This window comes from Colossoma macropomum, unplaced genomic scaffold (genome assembly GCF_904425465.1).
Source record: "Colossoma macropomum unplaced genomic scaffold, Colossoma_macropomum, whole genome shotgun sequence".
Taxonomy (NCBI): Eukaryota; Metazoa; Chordata; class Actinopteri; order Characiformes; family Serrasalmidae; genus Colossoma; species Colossoma macropomum.
Genome location: NW_023494810.1, coordinates 12294985 through 12314481, shown reverse-complemented (window position 1 = coordinate 12314481; position 19497 = coordinate 12294985). Strand labels below are relative to the sequence as shown.

At 39.1% G+C, this 19497-nt stretch overlaps 1 protein-coding gene across 1 annotated transcript in view; it reads right to left on the bottom strand.

The window, feature by feature from the left end:
• The window catches only part of iars1 (isoleucyl-tRNA synthetase 1), a 109512-nt gene that overhangs the window by 66747 nt on the left and 23268 nt on the right, over positions 1-19497 (bottom strand). Inside the window, 5 exon segments of the mRNA XM_036559441.1 lie at positions 4783-4881; positions 9432-9523; positions 12591-12713; positions 16642-16737; positions 17792-17852. Of these exon segments, the coding sequence (XP_036415334.1) occupies positions 4783-4881; positions 9432-9523; positions 12591-12713; positions 16642-16737; positions 17792-17852 (471 nt within the window).

Genomic DNA, 19497 nt, shown 5'->3' with positions numbered 1-19497 from the left:
AGGTTAAACCCTCCTTCCGTTTTTTTTCCAGGACACGGCACCATCCCCAGAGAACATACTTTGGTATAAATCGCGCTCAGGTTCCACCAGCTGAGCAACGAGTTCATCAATTCCCATTTGTGTGAGGCATTTCTATTCAGGCACCCAATACATCAATTTAATGATTTTTTTTCCCTCTCTTTCTCTCTCGCTCTGTTCCCTGGACTAAAGGTAGAATCTTAAGCGTTCTGTCTTATGCTAGAAGTAGGAGGCTATTTAACATCCATGTGCTTCTATAATAAGCCAAAGGGCTGATGGTGGGGGCACTTTTAACCCAGATGAGCCATTGGGTCAGTTTAGGTCAGGGGTGTCAAAATCAACCACTAAAAGGGCCATATTAAAAAATCTCAACAAGTCTGTGGGCCAGCTGTGTTTTCATTTGATTTTTACTTAACATTCTGCAATGACCCCAACTGGCCGTTGTCTGTTCAAAATACGCCAAAACTACAAAGGGCAAAAAATAGGCACTGAATACTTAAACTACTCAAAAACAATTTTAATTTTATATAAAATAATAGACATTAGCTGCAGATAACCTCTTTAAGTGTCCCCCCATGTACAGTAGTTTAACTGCCCATTCGCTTGAACTAGAGACCTGAGATTTGTTTTGTTTTGATGGTGCTGTCCCATAGACCGATGTTAGGGAGGGGGTGGGAGCACATATTATGTTGCAGTGCATGCTGGGAACTGTAGTGCAGTTCATGGTGTAATGGGCTAACATACAGAGCAGTGACGATAAGACAATGAGAAGCGTCAGGGTTGAAACTACAAGGACAAGACGTCACAATATTAGAGCACAATAAAAGCTGCATAACGTTCTGACAAACAGGTTCTGTCCACCAAGAACTAAACTACCACCACAGCCAAAGCATGGTGCTTTGTTTAAGCCCATCCATTCTGACATGCTGGAGTTTTTAAACACTGTGTCCACTCACTGTCCACTCTATTAGACACTCCTGCCTTTTTGGTCCACCTTGTAGATGTAAAGTCAGAGACGATAGCTCATCTGCTGCTGCACAGTTTGTGTTGGTCAACCTCTAGTCCTTCATCAGTGGTCACAGGACGCCGCCCACAGGATGCTGATGGCTGGATGTATTGGTTCTCAGTCCAGCAGTGACACTGAGGTGTTTAAAAACTCCAGCAGCACTGCTGTGTCTGATCCACTTGCACCAGCGCAACACAAACTAACACATCACCACCACGTCAGTGTCAATGCAGTGCTGAGAATGACCCACGTCTCAAATAATACCTGCTCTGTGGGGGTCCTGACCATTGAAGAAGAAGATGAAGATGGACTACAGACTGTAATTGTAGAACTACAAAGTGCTCCTATATGGTCAGTGGAGCTGATAAAATGGACAATGAGTGTAGATGAAAGGAGGTGGTGTGGTAATGTTAACCCACAGTAAAAGCTGAGCTGAGATCATCCACAACGGCTGCTACACTGCTCAATGTTGCTGGCTCTCATTGAAACCCAATGTCTTTTGGTTGCTTTGTCAGATTTATTGCCGTTGCTGTGAACGCAGGGTAGAGACAGTAAGTATGTACAAACTGTAGTAATATGGGTGAAAGCCTTTTCTGGTCAAACTGCCACACATCATATAAAATTAATCATAATATCCACTTATAACCTATCACAACCTGTTATATGCATTTATTAGACAGAAATAATCTTCTATAAAACACACAATGCCCTCGGAGCACGTGAGCTTCAGTACTTTCACATATGTATTTTTTGAGAACTAAGTAAGTGTTTATCTTCAGGCAGCATGAACCTACAGCACACAGCCTTGACTAAAAGTAGCTCTTCTAAGTGTGGGATCTCAGGATGGGTAAAGTCTCCCACTCCCACACACAGCCCAAAATGAGCAATGCGCTCTTCAGAACGTTCCAAGAGCAGCGCTGCCGCTGTGCTGGACTTGACGGAGAGCTCTAATTGCGCTCTCAGAATACCGACTCCCTCAGACTGCACAGTAAGGCAGTCTGCTAAATATACCAAAGCTAGCGGTTACATAATAAAAGACCCACTCTGCTTTAGACAGCATACTGTTTTGTCAAGGCTAATTTCTCTGTAGATATTTATATACTTCTAAAAATGTACAGTTCTAAGAGGGATATACTGCCAATATCTAACTGATCTACAGCATATCCATTCAGCTCAATCATACAGCAGGCATAATTAATAAGAAGTTACTAATTATCCAGTAATTTAATTATCCAGTAACTAAAACAGCTACCACAGCTTTTTAGCCAGAGACATCAAGTGTGAGCTCAAAAATGTAAATACAGATGCAGTGGGCCTTTAAAAACACCTTTTCTTGAATTTTATTTCATTCTTCTTAAGTCCACTAATAAGTTTTATGCACCACAAATAGTCAATATTCATTTTACGTGACCATTTTCCAACCTCTTTATCCCTTATAATAAAACAGGCTATGTTTGTTACTGTGCCTTAAAATCATAAGCAAATTTGACTTTTTGTGGCAGGAACGCCACTCCTAACCTTATATTCACCAACATTACCATACTGCATAAGAGTGTCTGCGTACAACATGAAAATACAAAATTTAAAAAGTCAGTGTCATAAATAACCATGTGCTAAGTAAATGACCTCTGTTGGTTGACGTGCCGACCCATTCAGAAGCGAAATAAGGCACTAACTTTTTAGCTGGTGGTACACTACTTAATTTTTAGGCTAATTTTAACAACCAATTTGTCCTTTGTCCTACTTTCTAATGCTAGCGCAGCCAGCCAGCAAAAGCGGTGCTGTTTCAGGTATGAAGTCGGCAGCTTTTTGTTAAAGTTTTCTGTTCCACCTTAAATGGAGCAGCGGTTACATTCTGGCACCTGTACAGGCACTTTAATGGAACTACTGCATTCCTTTTAAGGTGGAATGGGAAATTAGAAGCCAACTATTGGTTCGATTTCTTTCGTCGTTTGTCTTACACTTGCGTCCCGTACACTCACCCCCACGACTGTTTGCTAGAATTTGGAAACATTGCAGTCTTTTTCACTACCAGCACCAGCTGGTCCACAAGTCTGCAGCCTCATCTGATGAAGATGGCTGAGTCAGGCAGGACTAGACTGCAGGAGGTGACCGAGACACTGCTGCTGTTTATCTTCATTTGAAATATGACAAACATCCCTGGCTCAGCCGTTCAGCCAAACGGGCTAACGTTAGCACGTTCTGTACTGTTCGTATGTCGCATTTTCTGTGTTTATTTGTGGTATACTGGTATAGCAGTTATGACAGTGCTCACATCATGAATTTCAACCAGTATACCAGATAAACCATTTATACCACCTACTACCACGTACTAGTTGGAATCTCAACTGGAAGTGGACTAGAGGGCTGCAGTGATCCATTTGCTTCCTGGCAGCCAGGAACAGTACAACATTTAACTGTGTTTCTCCACACATCTTCCAGTCCAATAACTCTGCTACACAGTGTCTGCAGGAACAACACTCCTTATTGACAGTAAGTCTAAGGGTGGGGGTAAAACTGCTGATGTGACATCACAACCACGATCAAGTCAAAATTGGCTTCTTTTGCAGAGCAGTCTCTGCTGTATGAATAATGCATGCATAATACATCAAATACTTATTACAAAAAAGCAAGGAAAATGTGTTTATTCATGATACAGGCCATTTAAGAGACCTTACACATCTCTTCAGCAGTGTAGTGCAGCTACAGTGCATGAAATATAAATGGAGAAGCCAAATTTGCAGCGCAGTCTCGACATTACAGTCTCCCATAAGTCCTCCTCCTCCACCGTCCCCTATGCCTGCAGGTGATTTGTCTCAGACTGACAGCCACATTAGCGCAGAACGCCCCTGCTGCAGACTTATGGGAATTGGAGGACGCTGCCCAGCACCTGTAGTGCAGCATGAACTTGCTCCATGATAGTAGGGGGTAGACTGGGCAAGCTGAGCTTAAACTACTCTGCAAAAGTAGTACAGTCACTCTGTGTCAGCTAGAGTTAAACACATAGTGCATATGGAAGTATTTAAGATTTTTATTATGGAAAAAAAAATGGTCAGAAACTCTAAAATGACAGATTTACCAGATACTTAGCAAAACATCCTAATTCATCCTAATGTAGTGTTTTCACAGATTAATGATGATGCGGTATGACTTAAGTATCACGATTTAATTATTTTTAAAAAGTTATGAAAGTTTAAAAAAATGAATATTATATTAGGATTTTCACATATGCACTGCAAAAAAAAAGCATCTTGTCCAGTGAAATTATCTTAAATCTAGTCAATATTTCTCTTATTGTAAGGTTATCTGGCTCATTTTTAGACACTTTTCACTTGTTTTAAGTAATTTTATTAAGCAAAATGATCTAAGTATACCGGCTGATAATTTTCCTGGTTGCAAGCACATTTCTTAAAACAAGCAAAATTATCTGCCAGCCATAATGAGATCATTTTACTTAATAAAATTACCTAAAGTAAGTAAATACTCAACAAAGCATAGTAGATAAAACCACTGTCGAACACAAAAAAAAAGGCTCTTTGTGGCAGGAATGCCACTCCCAACCTTACATTCACCTACAGTCCCATACTGCAAAAGAGCATCTATGTAAACCATGAAATAATGTCAAAGTTAACACTGTCATTCTGAAAGACTTGGAAAAGCAGTGCTGTGAAATGATGTAAATGGCAATGTCAAAATGTCTAGTTCAATTTACATCTAACTGCAACAAAATAAAGTTATACAGTTAGAATTTCTCTTACCAGTAGCATTTGCCATTGTTATCCAGAAGCTTCTCCACCATGTGCTCCACTCTCACAAACCAACTGGGCACTGCCTTGTAGATCAGCGGCGTGTCTGACCTGTTACACATAACAAAATACAGCATGTAGTTATATGTAGTTGTAGCAGCAGCAGCAACAACAAATCTCTAGATCACAAAAGGTTATGCATGAAAAAGAGTATTTCAACTGCAGCTGGACCTACAGATTCAAAATGGGCTGTTTTCAGAGCTTTTCGAAGAATACATATAGCTGTGTGCAAAAGTGTGGCACCCTTGGCCAACATGTTTACGCTTTTTGAAGTAAGCAACATCTGCTGAAGAAAAACAAACCCATAGTTTTTTCCCCAAACATGTTTTGGATCATTGTCTTGTTGTAGAACCCAATCTCTTCTCAGCTTCAGATTGTTGATTGACATTTGCTACCAGAATTACTGATTTTTAGTGGTGTCCATTCTTCCATCTACCTGCTTAATGCTTCCTGAGCCACTGGCTACCACACAACCCCAAAGCATAGTAGATTCAACCTCAAGCTTAACAGTTGGCAAGGTGTTCTTTTCATCAAATGCTGCTGCTTCTCTTTTCTCCAAACACTTGGAGAGGCCAAAGATACATTTTTAATTAATCAGTCCACTGCACTCCCTTTCAAAATGCGTCTGGCTTATCTGGAAGTTATTTTGAATACTTCAGACATTGACTTTTGTAATGAGGTTTCCTTCTGATGACTCTTCCATGCAGATCACAGAAGAACCGTGCACCACCACTCCTGTGTCAGCTAAACCTTCCTGCAGATCCTTTGCTGTCATATGGGGGTTTTGCTTTGCCTTTCTGGCCAAGCAGCTGAAACAAAGTCTGTTAGTCTGGGCTTCTAGATGTCGCCTTGAGTTCTCTTTAACTGCCATGCGTTATTGACATTTTGGACAGTGGAAACTGTGAGCTAGAAGCGTTTATGTTGTTGTTTATGTCCTTTTCCTGTTTTTTTTTTTATCAATACACTTCATTTTTCAGATCCTCAGCTACCTGCTTATAGGAGCTCATGTTTGTTGAGTGTTAGCACGACAGTTGAAGTCTGAGATGGATGAGGATGGAGTAGCTGTGCAATTGTGTGCGATTTGTAATTGGCTTTGTATAACAGTGGTTAAATCACTCGCTCTGCACACTGGAGACCAAGGTCCAAGCTCTACTCGGGGGTACACAGCTTTACTAATAAACATTAAACATAAACATTCCGACAAATCTAATCATTTTACTCTTCCATTCCGTCATCTCATCCCTTACTGATGTGCTTGTAGTCGACACTCATAACACGATGACAATGAAAATACAATTATTCATGCATCTCTATACTACATCAAACTCTTATTTAAAAAAAAACCAAAAAAAACAAACACACACACGGAAAAATCACTATTCTAAGATTATATAAAGGCTTTAACAGCTGAAAAGTACACTTGACTACTCCTGCTAAAAGCTTTCCTCCTCTGGTTACATATCAGATGTCTCACTTCTTCTAGGCCAGAGGTCGGCAACCCAAAGGTTGAGAAGAACCTTTTTGCTCTTTAAACAAAAATCAAACCACCTTGGAAGCCACAACATTTTATGTCCATTTTAACATCTTGGCTGTAAATATGTCTCAGTATGTGCTAAGGTACTAGTATAGACTTAAAATATAATAAAAACGAAAACACAGACTTACTCTGCTCTGCTTTAAACTTTAGCTCAGCTATATATTTTCTCACATCTCCGGCAGGAAGCTTTTCCTCAAAAGTGGAATAATTTCTTGTCAAATCTCTCTTAACGTTCGACTTTCTACGAGGCTGAAGTCAGCTTCTCAATCGCCAGCTTCTTATTTTAATTTTCCCAGTTCCACCTTAAATGGTGCCTGAGGCTGAATGTAACTGCTGCACCATTTAAGGTGGAACAGGAAAATTCAAACAAGAAACTGACTTCCGCTTCGCAACTTTGTGTTGGACAGTTTCTCATTGCAGATTAAACCTATTAGTAAACCAGCTGGAGTGATTATAAATGCAAATAATGTAAATAATATCCATTAGTCTCCAAATTATCAATAATCTTAAATCATTCTCTTTTCGTTAGCTACTAGCCAGGCGAGACTGTTTTTTGCATTTCATGGTAAAAGGTTGGCGAATTCACAGTTATAGTCTACATTAACTCCAGCGTTTAATTGATAAAACTGTGCTGAACGATCAGCAGAGCTTTATTTTACTGCAAAGAATGATTATTTTATTTTTTACCTTAAAAATGTAAATTTGCTGTGGAGCCCCAACAGAGCAGTATAAGAGCTGCATGCTGCCAACCCCTGCTCTAGCCAGACAGCATTTTATATTGTATTTTGTAGAAGAGTCATTCCTCTGCTTCACAATATCCCTATTGGATTATAATCAAACGGTCAACAAAGCCTGGCCCCTTACAGAAAGGATAGCACCGCCAATAAACATTATCTTTTCTCCCAAGCTACAAGTTATTGACAGTCTAAACACCCCGGCCAGGCAAAGCTGAGCCCAGGTAGTCCGACCTCTTCCTCACAGACTCTGGGGCCGCCAGGAGTGCTGAGGCAGCTGACGAAGTATTGAGCGCCGTATGCTAATGTTAGAGAGGCTTGTAGCCCCAGTGCCCTCCATCCACCCTCTCGTTATACAGCGTGTCACTGATTTAATGCCTTTTAAGCCTCCGAGGTCACAGAGGAGCGCAGAGAGCACACAGTATTCTGCCAGGATATTCGAAAGTGGGATTGGGAGAGTAGTGACGAAGACCCTTGCAAATGACACCAGAGTGGTTGTATTCTACTTCTTCTCCCTGAAGCCCACTTATAACATTTCTGTGGGTTCATGTACAAAAAGCAGCCAAAAATAAAAGAATTAAAACTGTTACTGTGCCTTTGAGACCAATTTGTAAATGTGCTCTGTTCTACCCAGCTGCAAACATATGTTAATTAAAAAACGAGCCCTTTCTGAAGCTTACTTTCTATTTATATATGGACTGTATGACCTTCGGAGATTACGATAATGTTGCGAATTTAATACAGTTTACACAGCATATCAAATTCAAATTTCCAAGTTATGATTGTGTGCAAAGGTTTTCCGATCTTCATAAAGTGAAGTTTTCATAAAGTGACACATACCACATTGCGACTAATCCATCCACTAAGTACATCCAGAAGGTTATAATAGTGGTGACTGATATGGTAAAAATGTTATTTCACAATATTTTTTCACAGTACAATATGCACAACGGGCTGAGGAGGACGTGTTCTCTTCAGTGTTTGGATGGAGATGAAATTAACTTTCATTTAAGAGTGTGTTGTGTTTGCTTTTGCTTGTTAAATTTGACCAATTTTTTTAACATACAATGCCTTAAACTGAGGATTTTGGGTTTAAATCCATATTTTATGCCCCCATGCTGTCTCAAACAGTCATATACAGTCAGCATTTTCCTTCATTGTGGCACACTGACCAGCTCCAGCTAGCCAGCTAGTTTAGTAGGTCTATCAGATTTATTCACTTCATTAAACCTAGAAAAAAGCTTCTACATCTAAAGCTGTACTTTTGTCTCAGTGTAACCTATGTATGCCTAACTAACACCTAGGGCTGGACAATGTAAGGAAATATCTAAATGAATTTTATGACCAATATTGCAACTGTATTTAAAATGTGATTACTTTCTATACTTTAAGCATCAAGCCTGTTTTTTTTTTTTGTTTTTTTTATTAAGACCAACACAGGCAATTTTTCAGGCTTGGGGCTTTTAAAGTCTGATTTATACTTCAGCGAAGATGCACACAAAAATATCTGCATTGCGATGTAGAAAAGGGATTCATGGGTAGGCATAGCTAACATAGTCCATCCACCTATCTGTCAGGCACACAGTTCACAAGCCCTGCATTATTTGAATAAATTTCCCCTTTAAGAAAGCATTAAATAATGTAGGGTACAATTATAATTTCAGCTCTTGCAATTTGAAAATGACATTCCTCTAAATTGTGGTTTGAATATAAAATCAATTAAAAGTTAAGCCAGGTGTCCAGTTTTCAATCAGAGAACCCGGTTTTGAGTCCCGGTGTCCAGTGTCTGGTGCTAGCGACCAGACGTCAGCTTGAATCTCCCACTAAAGGCATGAGAAGTGGTATGAGCAGCGCGTTGCTCTCAAACCTACACCACTGAGCATTTCCCCGGAGCTCTGTACTATTTCAGGTAATGTTATAATGGTACAGGCTTATTAAGCCAAACCGCAGCCTAAATCCTGGCCCATTTCACCCTCATAAGACAAACACGTGCACGCAGATGCTTAGCTGGGTAATATATTCTGTCAGTGCAAATCCCACATACATACATACATATATACATATATTCATACATACATACATACATATATACATATATACAAATATACATACATACATACATACATACATACAATACATACAATACATACATAATACACACACACACACACACACACACACATATATAGCTTTGATGGTACTAACTGTGCACAATTATACATTTGGGGAGTTCCTTTCTCAGTTTCTCCATATTAATAGCATAGTGGATATACTAAAAGCAAACAGCCCTCATAGACGACAGTGGGCCTCTCCACTTTGTCTGTACTCACCTCCAGCAGAAAGGGTAGCTATGCGTGAAAGTGCTAGCGTTGACCAGACGTCCATTCTCTTTCAAAAACTTGATGATGTGTTTGTCCGCATCCTTAAAAAGAACAAAGCACAATTATTTAAACTATATATAAGCTTACAGTCTGCAAAAAATGTGCTTTTTTTTTTTTTACATGGATTTTGTTTTCTTTAAATAACTTTACACTGAAAAGTTAGAGGTAAGCCTTTTCCCCACCTCATCTTTACCAACAGTGCCAACAGGCATGAAGGCCACTGTACACTTAAAACACAAAAAGGGGCAAAAAACAAAGCAATACATTCACTGTTTCACTTAATTAGCCATGTTCCCTTTCGGCAAAAGTAGCATTTACTACTGTGCAAAATAAAAACGATGAAATGCTAATTCTGAACAAGGACACAGTGTCTTTGACATAAAGCACTACTCTTATGACTAATGACTAATACTCTTACTCTAATGCCGCCCCCTTGTGGGGAGCTTGTAGCCTGCGAAATGTGAGTGAGATCAATGAGGTGTGCTTCAGTTTAAAACAGTGAGGATTCCCTGAAGAGCCTATTCAGGCAGGCTACAAACACTAAGATTTATGTATGTAATTATTTTCAAAAAGCCTACAAAAACAAATAAATATATTTTTAATTCCTTAAAAAGCTATTTATGATGATGCAGGTTTGTTGTGACAAACCTGTGTTCGTAGTGTAGTCATTACTTTACAGTTTAGTCATACAGTAAGTCATTACATCACAGTTTACCATAGAGCCTATTTACACACAACACTGACTGAGAGTGAGAATAGTCATCACAGTTTAAGTATTTATACAGTCTAGTAGTTCATCACAGGAAGTTTCTGAGCTGTTCACATGCTTTGCAACTGACTGTTTAGCAGGGTTCAAGCCAGTGCAGCGAAACACCTGTTGGGGTTCTAACGCGACTTTCCTGACAATGTACGTTTCACTCTGGCGCTGCGAATGTGAGGCAGTATGATCTGTTCTCTCATCACCATGTGTTTGTTGTAGAAACTCATATCGCAATAACAATACAATGCAATTTATAATGTAGCCCTGATATTAGCTCTGAAACTCCAGCCAGTTTCTGCTGGTTAACAGGGATAAGATTTCCTCCTGAAGATAAGCAGTTCCACTTTCGAGTCGTGGGTGGCAGCTACAGTAAGTGTTTTGTGAGACTGGTCAGTGTTCTGAAGTCTGCCCATTAGGGCTTCCGTGGGTTTCTGAGGTGTGTGTGGGTTAACATGCATGTCCGAGTGACAGGAAGTGATGAAAATGTGAGCTGAAGGTATGGAGCGATGATGAGAGCAGTTGTCTTCCTTTACTCGTTGTTCATAGAAGACTCTCCTCAGGGAACCGCTCTGTGTCCCGGTGAGGGTCCTCCCCCGCCTAGGCAAAACTGCTGACACTGCTTCTCACACAGCTCTGCTAACTCTAACTTCACTGTTATTCCCTGCTACCTGAGTCACAGGCTAAACTACACTGTACATGTGTTTCAGTCTGAAAGTTGACTTTCTAAGCAGACCTTCTGAAACATAATGTCATAGTTTTGTGATTTACACACAGCGTCGGACGTTTTGTACTGGCGCTGTATAGCAAATGTAGTAATGAAAGCTCATACCAGTCTTTGGCCCTGTCCCATTTCTTATTTTTACCTCTACCCCTTGTTTTCGAGTGTCACCTTGCCCCTCTGAACTGAGTTACAATGGGTAGTGGTTGAAATCTTCCCCTACGAATGGGACCCTCAAATAAAAAAGAGCATTACTTCATTAACAGGCTACTAACGCTGCTCTGTTAGTGACCCTGCCAGTCTGCAGTGATAGCAGAGGAGGGTAAAGTTCAGCAACCTCACTGCTGGGCTTTAGTTACATTTAGGGCATCATATGCCTTCAAAGAGGGAGGATATGACTATTATTTATCATCACCCACCCCTAATTCTTTGGTGATATAATGCTAAAGTCAATTTTTTTCACCAGCTTCTTGTTCAACTTTTCCCGTTCCACCTTAAACTGAGCAACAGTCACATTCTGGCGTTTCAGTCACCAGTACGGCTGGACTATTTAAGGTGGAACAAAAAATTTAGCTAGCTAGCTACCAAGACGTTAGCATACTACTAGCAATTTTTTGTGCTTGTTATGAAGAAAAGGACCATAATACATTGAAACTTTTAAAATTTGAAAAACATTTAAAAATTGTAATGGGAAATTTTTTTTACATTTGTGGGTTTCTTTGGTCACTTGCACAGCCATCTTGCCGGTTTTTCTTTTTTCTTATAACACTCTGTTTAGAATGAGTATCTGAAAAACCTCCGTTTGAAGGGCGATGTAGCTTAAACACTTCGGCCTACCCCCCTATCTCAACAAAAATCGGGACACCCTACCCCTAGACATGAACGCGCAAAAAAGGGCTAAGTGGTAGGGGCAAGGGGTTAAATGGGATTGGGTCTTTATTTTCTACAAGCCTGTTTTCAAAAAAGTTGGGACGCTGCACTAAATGTAAATAAAAACAGAATGCAACCCTATATTTCACTGAAAATAGTACAAAGACAACATATAAAATGTTGAAACTTAGATTTTTTTTTAAAAAATTATGCCCATTTTGAATTTGTTTTACTTTTTCCTTTGTCACGACAGTGACTGCTGGGCTGTAGGTTAATAAATAATCACTGGCTATTAACAGTCAGTTACCAGTCAAAAGTATTTGCCAAAATGCGTATTTCTAGCCTCAATTTAACAGATGGAAATACACCCAATTTATGTTTCATCTGTTGCCACATTAGGCATATGTTAAAGTAATAACTGTGGTAAACAATAATTGCGATCCGGTCAAATAACTGCGATTAGGTGATTATGTGAGAATTGTGACAGGCCCATCCCTGACCATGTTATAATTAGGATGAGTTATCAGTGTTGACAGAAGTGAGGAAAGTGTTTTAGGCTGGTGGTCAGCTTAGTGATGGTTTTATGTTAAACCTCTTTTGAAGTCCAAACTGACCGATTTACCGTAAACCAGTAATGCAGAACTGGACCTCAGGGTTGTTCCCTACTGATCAAAATGCAGAAACAAGGACTGAGATGTTGCCACAGCTATTTGTTTGGTACAAAGGCTTTTAAAAAGGAAGAAAATGGAAAAACCTGTACCTTCACATACTGGCCAGCAAAGTGAGTGACATCTGGGGTGAAGCAGCCAGACGAGTCCACCGGGCAGATGGGTGCAGAGTCTCTCTGGATGATGTTGTAGTCCATACAGACACGGTAGTCATCCTGCAGAGAGAGAGGGAGAGGCGACAGGGCAGCGGCTGTCAGATCAGCACTTTTTCAGCAGAAAAGTGAAAACACCGAAAATAGCAATTCATCACAGAACCTAGCCGAGAAAAGGACAACACATTTTCAACAGGGATTTGGCACAAGTAAAAAAACGCAGCCATGTTCTCCCGCCTCACTACATCAGGCAAACATGAACAGTGCTGTCATGGCAGAAAGTCTGTGTGCATGTATGTTTGTCCAAGGTCCTGACGCTGCACCTCCACTTCACTTTAACAACCGTTTGAGGTCAGAACTGCAGAGATGCCACTGCATAATCAACACTGACCGTCTTTAGCAGGCAGAGAAGGTTAGCCAAAGCAACAGAGGCAGGTTTTTGCTTTCCATGCAGGAATGTGCACTCATACTTACCTTACACATATATTGGGAGAGTTGGAAATAGAAAAATCATCTGTTTGTTTACCATAAATGGATGCAAAAGTAGAGTACTATAGAGCTTATACTGACATACTGTTTACGTAAAGGTTATTTATAACAATCTATAGAGTCACCGACTGAATTTTTATTTTGTCGAATGAAATTTTTCTTTCTGAAGACGCAGCAAACGGCAAATTCTGACACTTGCAATTTGTGGGGTTTGTCTGGAATCAAAAAAGTTCAACTGGAAGACTTCAACTGCAGTTTTTACAGTACAGTGGTGCAAAATTTAGAGACCACCCTTTATTTGTTTGATGTGTCTGTCTCCTTCTCTCAGTGAGGCTTCTTGACAGCTACACATCCTTTCAGACCCATAGCGCTGAGTTGTCTTCTCACAGTGGAAGGATGGACAGAAACACCTGTGGATGTTTTCAGATCTGAAGCAGCTTGATTTTCTCCTCTCTCTCAAAGATGAGAGCTTTAAGTGCTGTTTATATCATGAACTTTTTTGGAAACTGGGTTGTAAGTGAAAACAAATTGGTGGTTGTTAGGAGTCTCATTTGCTCTGTAACTTTTTTCTTTCTACTTTTTTTCTTTTGGCTTCCTCCTTCCTTATGCAAATGTATTATCTTATATCTAATCTCCTCAAAAAACATCTCCTGAGAAATGAACCTTGTATTTAATGGCTGTCTGGACTAGAAATGAAATATATGAAAATTGGTCTCTGACTTTTGCACAACATTGCACTTAAATATCTGCTGAAGATTTTACCACAAAAATATCCAACTGATTTCTGACCTCGTGGTGAACCTGAAAACACATAAAACCTCTATTTGTTACTGATAGCAGGATATGACGTAACTTCTCAGTCTGCACAGCCCTGGCTTTGGATGTCCAAAGTGGTTTGATCATCAAGCTCTACACTAAAGGCGGACGGCTGACACTCACTGTAATATGCTATTAGTGCCGCTGCCATCAAAGTCCACCCTCCTCCTCAATCTAAACGCAGGCCAAGACCCCTCACACAGTAAGAGAGGCCGCCCTGTCCCTCAGCGCATCCAAAAGCTCTCACACTTAGAGGGATTAGTCCGTTTATGTGGGCAGCCATCTTCCCTCCAGATAAAAGAGTTGCTGTGTTTCACGCTCTAATCCTAAACACCAATCTGAGTCCTCTCCTCTGTGTGTCCCCACTGGCGGTTCTTCCTTTTAAGAAGTGGAAAATATCTGTATGTGCACAGAATATTACGTAAACACATTTTATTCTTCATGCAGAGACTCTGACTGCAGGTTAATGTATATTAAAATTGAATATGTGGTGGTTTATATGAGGATATACACATTATTCTAAAGACTTGTTTCTAATGTACTTTGAGCTGCTGAGTATGCAATGGACCGCACATCCAGGCGTAAGATTACATAAACCACAAACACAAACAAGCACTAAAAAAACTTCTGGTGATAAAACTAACAAAAATGGTTAAAACATTTTTTCCTATGTGGTTGATAGAGATCCAAATCTTCTCCCACTGGGAAAAAAAAAACACTTTTGAAGTTCAGCATAGATACCAAAGATTTTGCAAAATCTGGTCATCAGTAGGGGTGCAACGATTATTCAACTTAGTCGACTAAAATCGACCTCGAAATTAGTTGGCAACTATTTTAATAGTCAATTAGTTGGTGAAGCCATCACACGTTTCTCACGCTAACTAGGAATGTTTTGACATTCCTGATTACTGGACAGTTAACAAAAGCGGACAGCAGCCTCAAGAACAAAATTCTCAAAAGTGCAGGGAGCATTTCACACTAAACTCTGGAAAAAAGGTTGTCAGTTGCACTATTTGTAAAGCTGAACTTAGCAGGCATGTTGGAACATCTGAATAGGAAACACCACGGCTCACTGTATGAAAATTCGTCTCGATAAGATAGTTGTGCACTGTTTAATGTAGATGTTTTTTTTTATTTACTTGATTAAGGGAAAACTGATTTGGTTTTTTATATTTTATTGCTGCTACTTTGCTCATCCTTGGTTTGAAATTTTGATAGGAAAAAGATTTATCTTTTTATTTCTCTTTTGTAATAGCAGGAAAGTTCATTACAGCAGTGAATTTTTGAAGAAGTTATTCAATTTTACTTCGTTAGTTGGCAAATGCACAAAACAACCTCAAGCTAAATTTAAAAGCTGATAGTAAAATAAGAGTTATTTGGTAATTTAGTGATTCATAATTCAAATATTGATTATTTATTTCAATCAGTATCTATAATGTAATCTGTCCTTAATTGTCTTTTGCTATTGTACAGCCGCGTTCTGTTACTGGTGTGGTGACTGATACCTTGTTATTGTAAGAATAAATCTTTGAAAAATCAATTAACATTTTTCCACATTGATAATGCACATTTGACATACTGCCAAAAACTTCATTATGCCATTCAGTTCTTAAATCCAGCATTAGCAGCAAAGGTTTGAACTTTGAAGAGTACACTACACACTTAAGAAGTTCATCAAGGGTTCTTCAGTAAAGAACATTGTTAATGATTCTATTTAGATATTTAGAACACTCAAAGAACCCTCTGCATGATTAAAGGGTTTTTTGAATGGTAAAATGTGTTTGTTCTATGGTTCTACGTAGCACCTTTTTGAACTTTTTGGGTTCTATACAGCACCAAAAAGGGTTCTGCTTTGCTCAACATTGTAACAATAGAAGAACACTTTTCAGTGCTATATAGAACGCTTTTCAAAATGGCTGCTATTTAGAACCATATACAACACACTGTCAATCAATCTGAAGAACCATTTCATCACGCAAAGGGTTCCTTGAATGTTCATGGTTTTATATAGAACAATGTTCTTTACTGAAGACCCCTTGAAGAACCATCTTTTTTAAGTGTGTAGGTGGTGACGTGCTCCTTTAACTTGGTTGACAGGGAGGAGAAGTCTATCCGTTCACTCACGACAGCACAGACCAACTTTAACCTTTATTTTAAGTTCTACTTTGACAGACTCTTAATTTTTATAAAAAATAAAAAATGCTGCTTATTGAACATAAAGTGTCACGTCCTTGAAATCTAGATTTTTTTCTCATTATTTTTATTTCTTTTTTCCCCATATCTTAATTACAAATAATTTTGTATATTACACCAGAATAAGATTTTTATTTCTGCAGGGTTCAAAACATCTGTCGGACTTAAAACTATCCACTAATACTAATACTAATGATTGACCCAATGATATGAAAAAGTCTGTGATGGGACTGAGGACCATATTGACCAGTTCCACTGTGAAGCCACATGATTATTAGAACTCACACACTTTCTTTCCTCACTTTAAAAACAGAAATGGACATGTAGAACCAGCCATGATAAAGCAGCAGAGCATCCACACAGACATCAGCTGCCGCTGAACCCTTAACATGAAGATGTAGATGTAATACAGTATTGGAATGACAAGCATACTCTGAGAAGTTTACCCACACTCCCCAGGAAAAGTGCAAATGCCTTTACAGTGCAGACTTACAGCTCCAAAGTACGGTGCCTGATGAACCACTCCTGTACCTTCCTCTTCACGGACGTAGTTGTCGAGCACGACAGAGAAGGCTCCATTCTCTTTACACTGCACAAAACACAGCAGAGAGGCTGCAATGCATTTACTGTTCTTCTTTAAAAGGTATATACTACGGCTCAAAGGTTTGGAATCAATGTTTTTACAACGTAAAACCAATTCAGCTGCAGATCAATGTATAAAATGATACTAATATGCTTCTTATGTGCAAATTCACAAGTTTCAAATTATTAGCAGGAAGCTAGTTATACTATTTGACACAATGTCCAGAATGCCTCACATATCAAAAACAGTGATCAAACCTTGAGGCTTAATTATACAAAATGACTGTATATACACAGGGCAGTAGTCATGAAGCAGCTGTTAAACGCTTATTGTTTGGTTGATTTCATCATTACTATTACATATTAGACCTATGAGTGTACCTATGACTTACAGTATGTCTGAAAAGCTGCCATCTAACATGTGTCATTTTTTAAATGATTTTAAATTACTGTTTTACTGTTAAGCTTTATCAACTGTCTGTAAAGCACTCTGAGCTGCCACCAGCATGAAAAGTGGTATATAAATAAAGATTATTATTATTATTATTATAAACAAATGTATCTGGTCTTGCAGATATTTGTGTGGTTCTTGACTGTTGAGAGTTTACTGAAAAGGTTACAGTTGTTTAATTAAAACTACACTGTTTGTTACGTCATTACAAATATTAATAAAACTGGTTACATAATTTAAAAATATATATATATAATTTAATATATATATATATATATATAATTTAACAACAATTAGATTAATACATTAATCTACACATACGTACATATATATATATACACACACACACACACACATATATATATTTATATGTGTGTGTGTGTGTGTGTGTGTGTGACAACTGAGAGGAAAGCTACAACATGACAATGAGCTGCCTGATTGTAATATATCCTGTCATTTGCAGCCCTACTGTACTCCATTCTGTTTGATCAGACAACCCCTTAACTCTAACCTTCTGCACTGTTACTGAACTGTTAACATGGTGGTGGTGAAGCAGACAGCAGGCCTTCCTAACCATCAGAGCTGCTGTGACAGTTTAATCAACACTTACCTTGATGAAGTACTCAAAAAGAGGCTTGTAACGCTTCCCTTTCAGAGTCTTGCCAGGGAACCTAAAAGACAAATGAGAATCCTTAAATTGGCTGACGCTAAGCATTAATCTAAATATCCCAAACAGTCTTGTTCACCAGTGGCTTTAAAACTACTAAAACAAACTTTTGTGTGTGCAAAATACGAACGAACACTGGAATTTTAAACCTATAACTTTTGCTGTTACATGAAGTAAGTTTTAAAACCACTAGAGTAGTCATTTTACAGCTTCTTATACACTTACGAACAGCAGGGTTTGAAAATATGCAATATCCAATAGTTTCATTAGAAAATCTGATTTCAAAAACTTACTGAACATACATGCATATGACCACATGCATCACCTGCATTCTGTATTAATGTGCCAAATTACTAAAAATCATTGTGTTGTTCATGGAATAATCTTTTCTCTTTGGCCACTGGAGTCTACTGTTAACAAACTACATTGCTTTTAGCTCACTCTACAAGCTATTTATGGAAAATAAGCAGCAAAAACAGCCCATGAACACATTTTACCCCTTTAGCCTACAGCAGTTTAGCCCCGCTCATTCAGCCTACAGCAGTTTAGACCTGTGCATTAAGCCTAAATCAAGTTAGCCCCACCTATTTAACCTACATCCATTTAGCCCCAGTCACTCAGCCCACAGTAGGTGAGCCTTATCCATTCACAATGAAGTGATGTAATGGCCCAATCCCATTTCACCCCTCTCCCCTACCACTTAGCCTCACCCCTCTGTTTTGCGTGTTCACGTCTAGGGGTAGGGTGTCCCGGGGTAGGGTGTCCCGGGGTAGGGTGTCACAATTTTTGTTGAGAAAGAGAGGTAGGGCGAAGAGTAAGGGCTACATGGGCCGTCAAACTGAGGCTGAGCGTTATGAGAAAAAAAAAAGAAAAAACGGCGAGTGGGTTTCTTTGGTGCACAAGTGACCAAAGAAACCCACAAATTTGAATATTTTCTTAAAGTTAAAGAATTGCAACAACTATTGTATAATCTTAGTTTAAAGTCGTTTTAATGGATTATGGTTCTTTTATTTATAATAAGCACAAAAATCGCTAGTATCCTGATGTCTCGGTAGCCAGCTAATTTTCCCATTCCACCTTAAATAGTGCAGCAGTTACCTTCTGGCGCCTCAGGTGTCACAACTGCTGCAGCATTTAAGGTGGAACGGTAAAATTCAAACAAGAAGCTGGTGAATAGCTGACTTCAGCTTCATATCACTGAAGAATTAGGGGTGGGCGATAAATAATTCTCTCATCCCCCTCTTTGAAGGCATATGCTTCCCTAAACGTAACTAAAGCCCAGCAGCAAGGTTGCTGAACTTTACCCTCCTCTGCTAATAGCCTGTTAATGAAGAATGTTCTTTTTAATTTGAGGGTTGTCCCACTTTGTAGGGGAAGTAACTCAGTTCCGAGGGGCAAGGTGACACTCGAAAACAAGGGGTAGGGGTAAAAATAAGAAATGTTTCTTTATTTTCAGTTTCTGAAGACTGTCTATAGCAGTGTGGAAGTGTGGAATGATTAAATGTTGTCGTGTTCTTGGCTGTAGGGAAGCAAATGGATCTTGCAACCTTCCAAAGGATCCACATCATCCTAAACAAGAGACTAGCCTTACTTTACCAGTTTATATTTAACATTTTTTTGACTTTGCTTTGACTGCTTTCTGAGTGTGG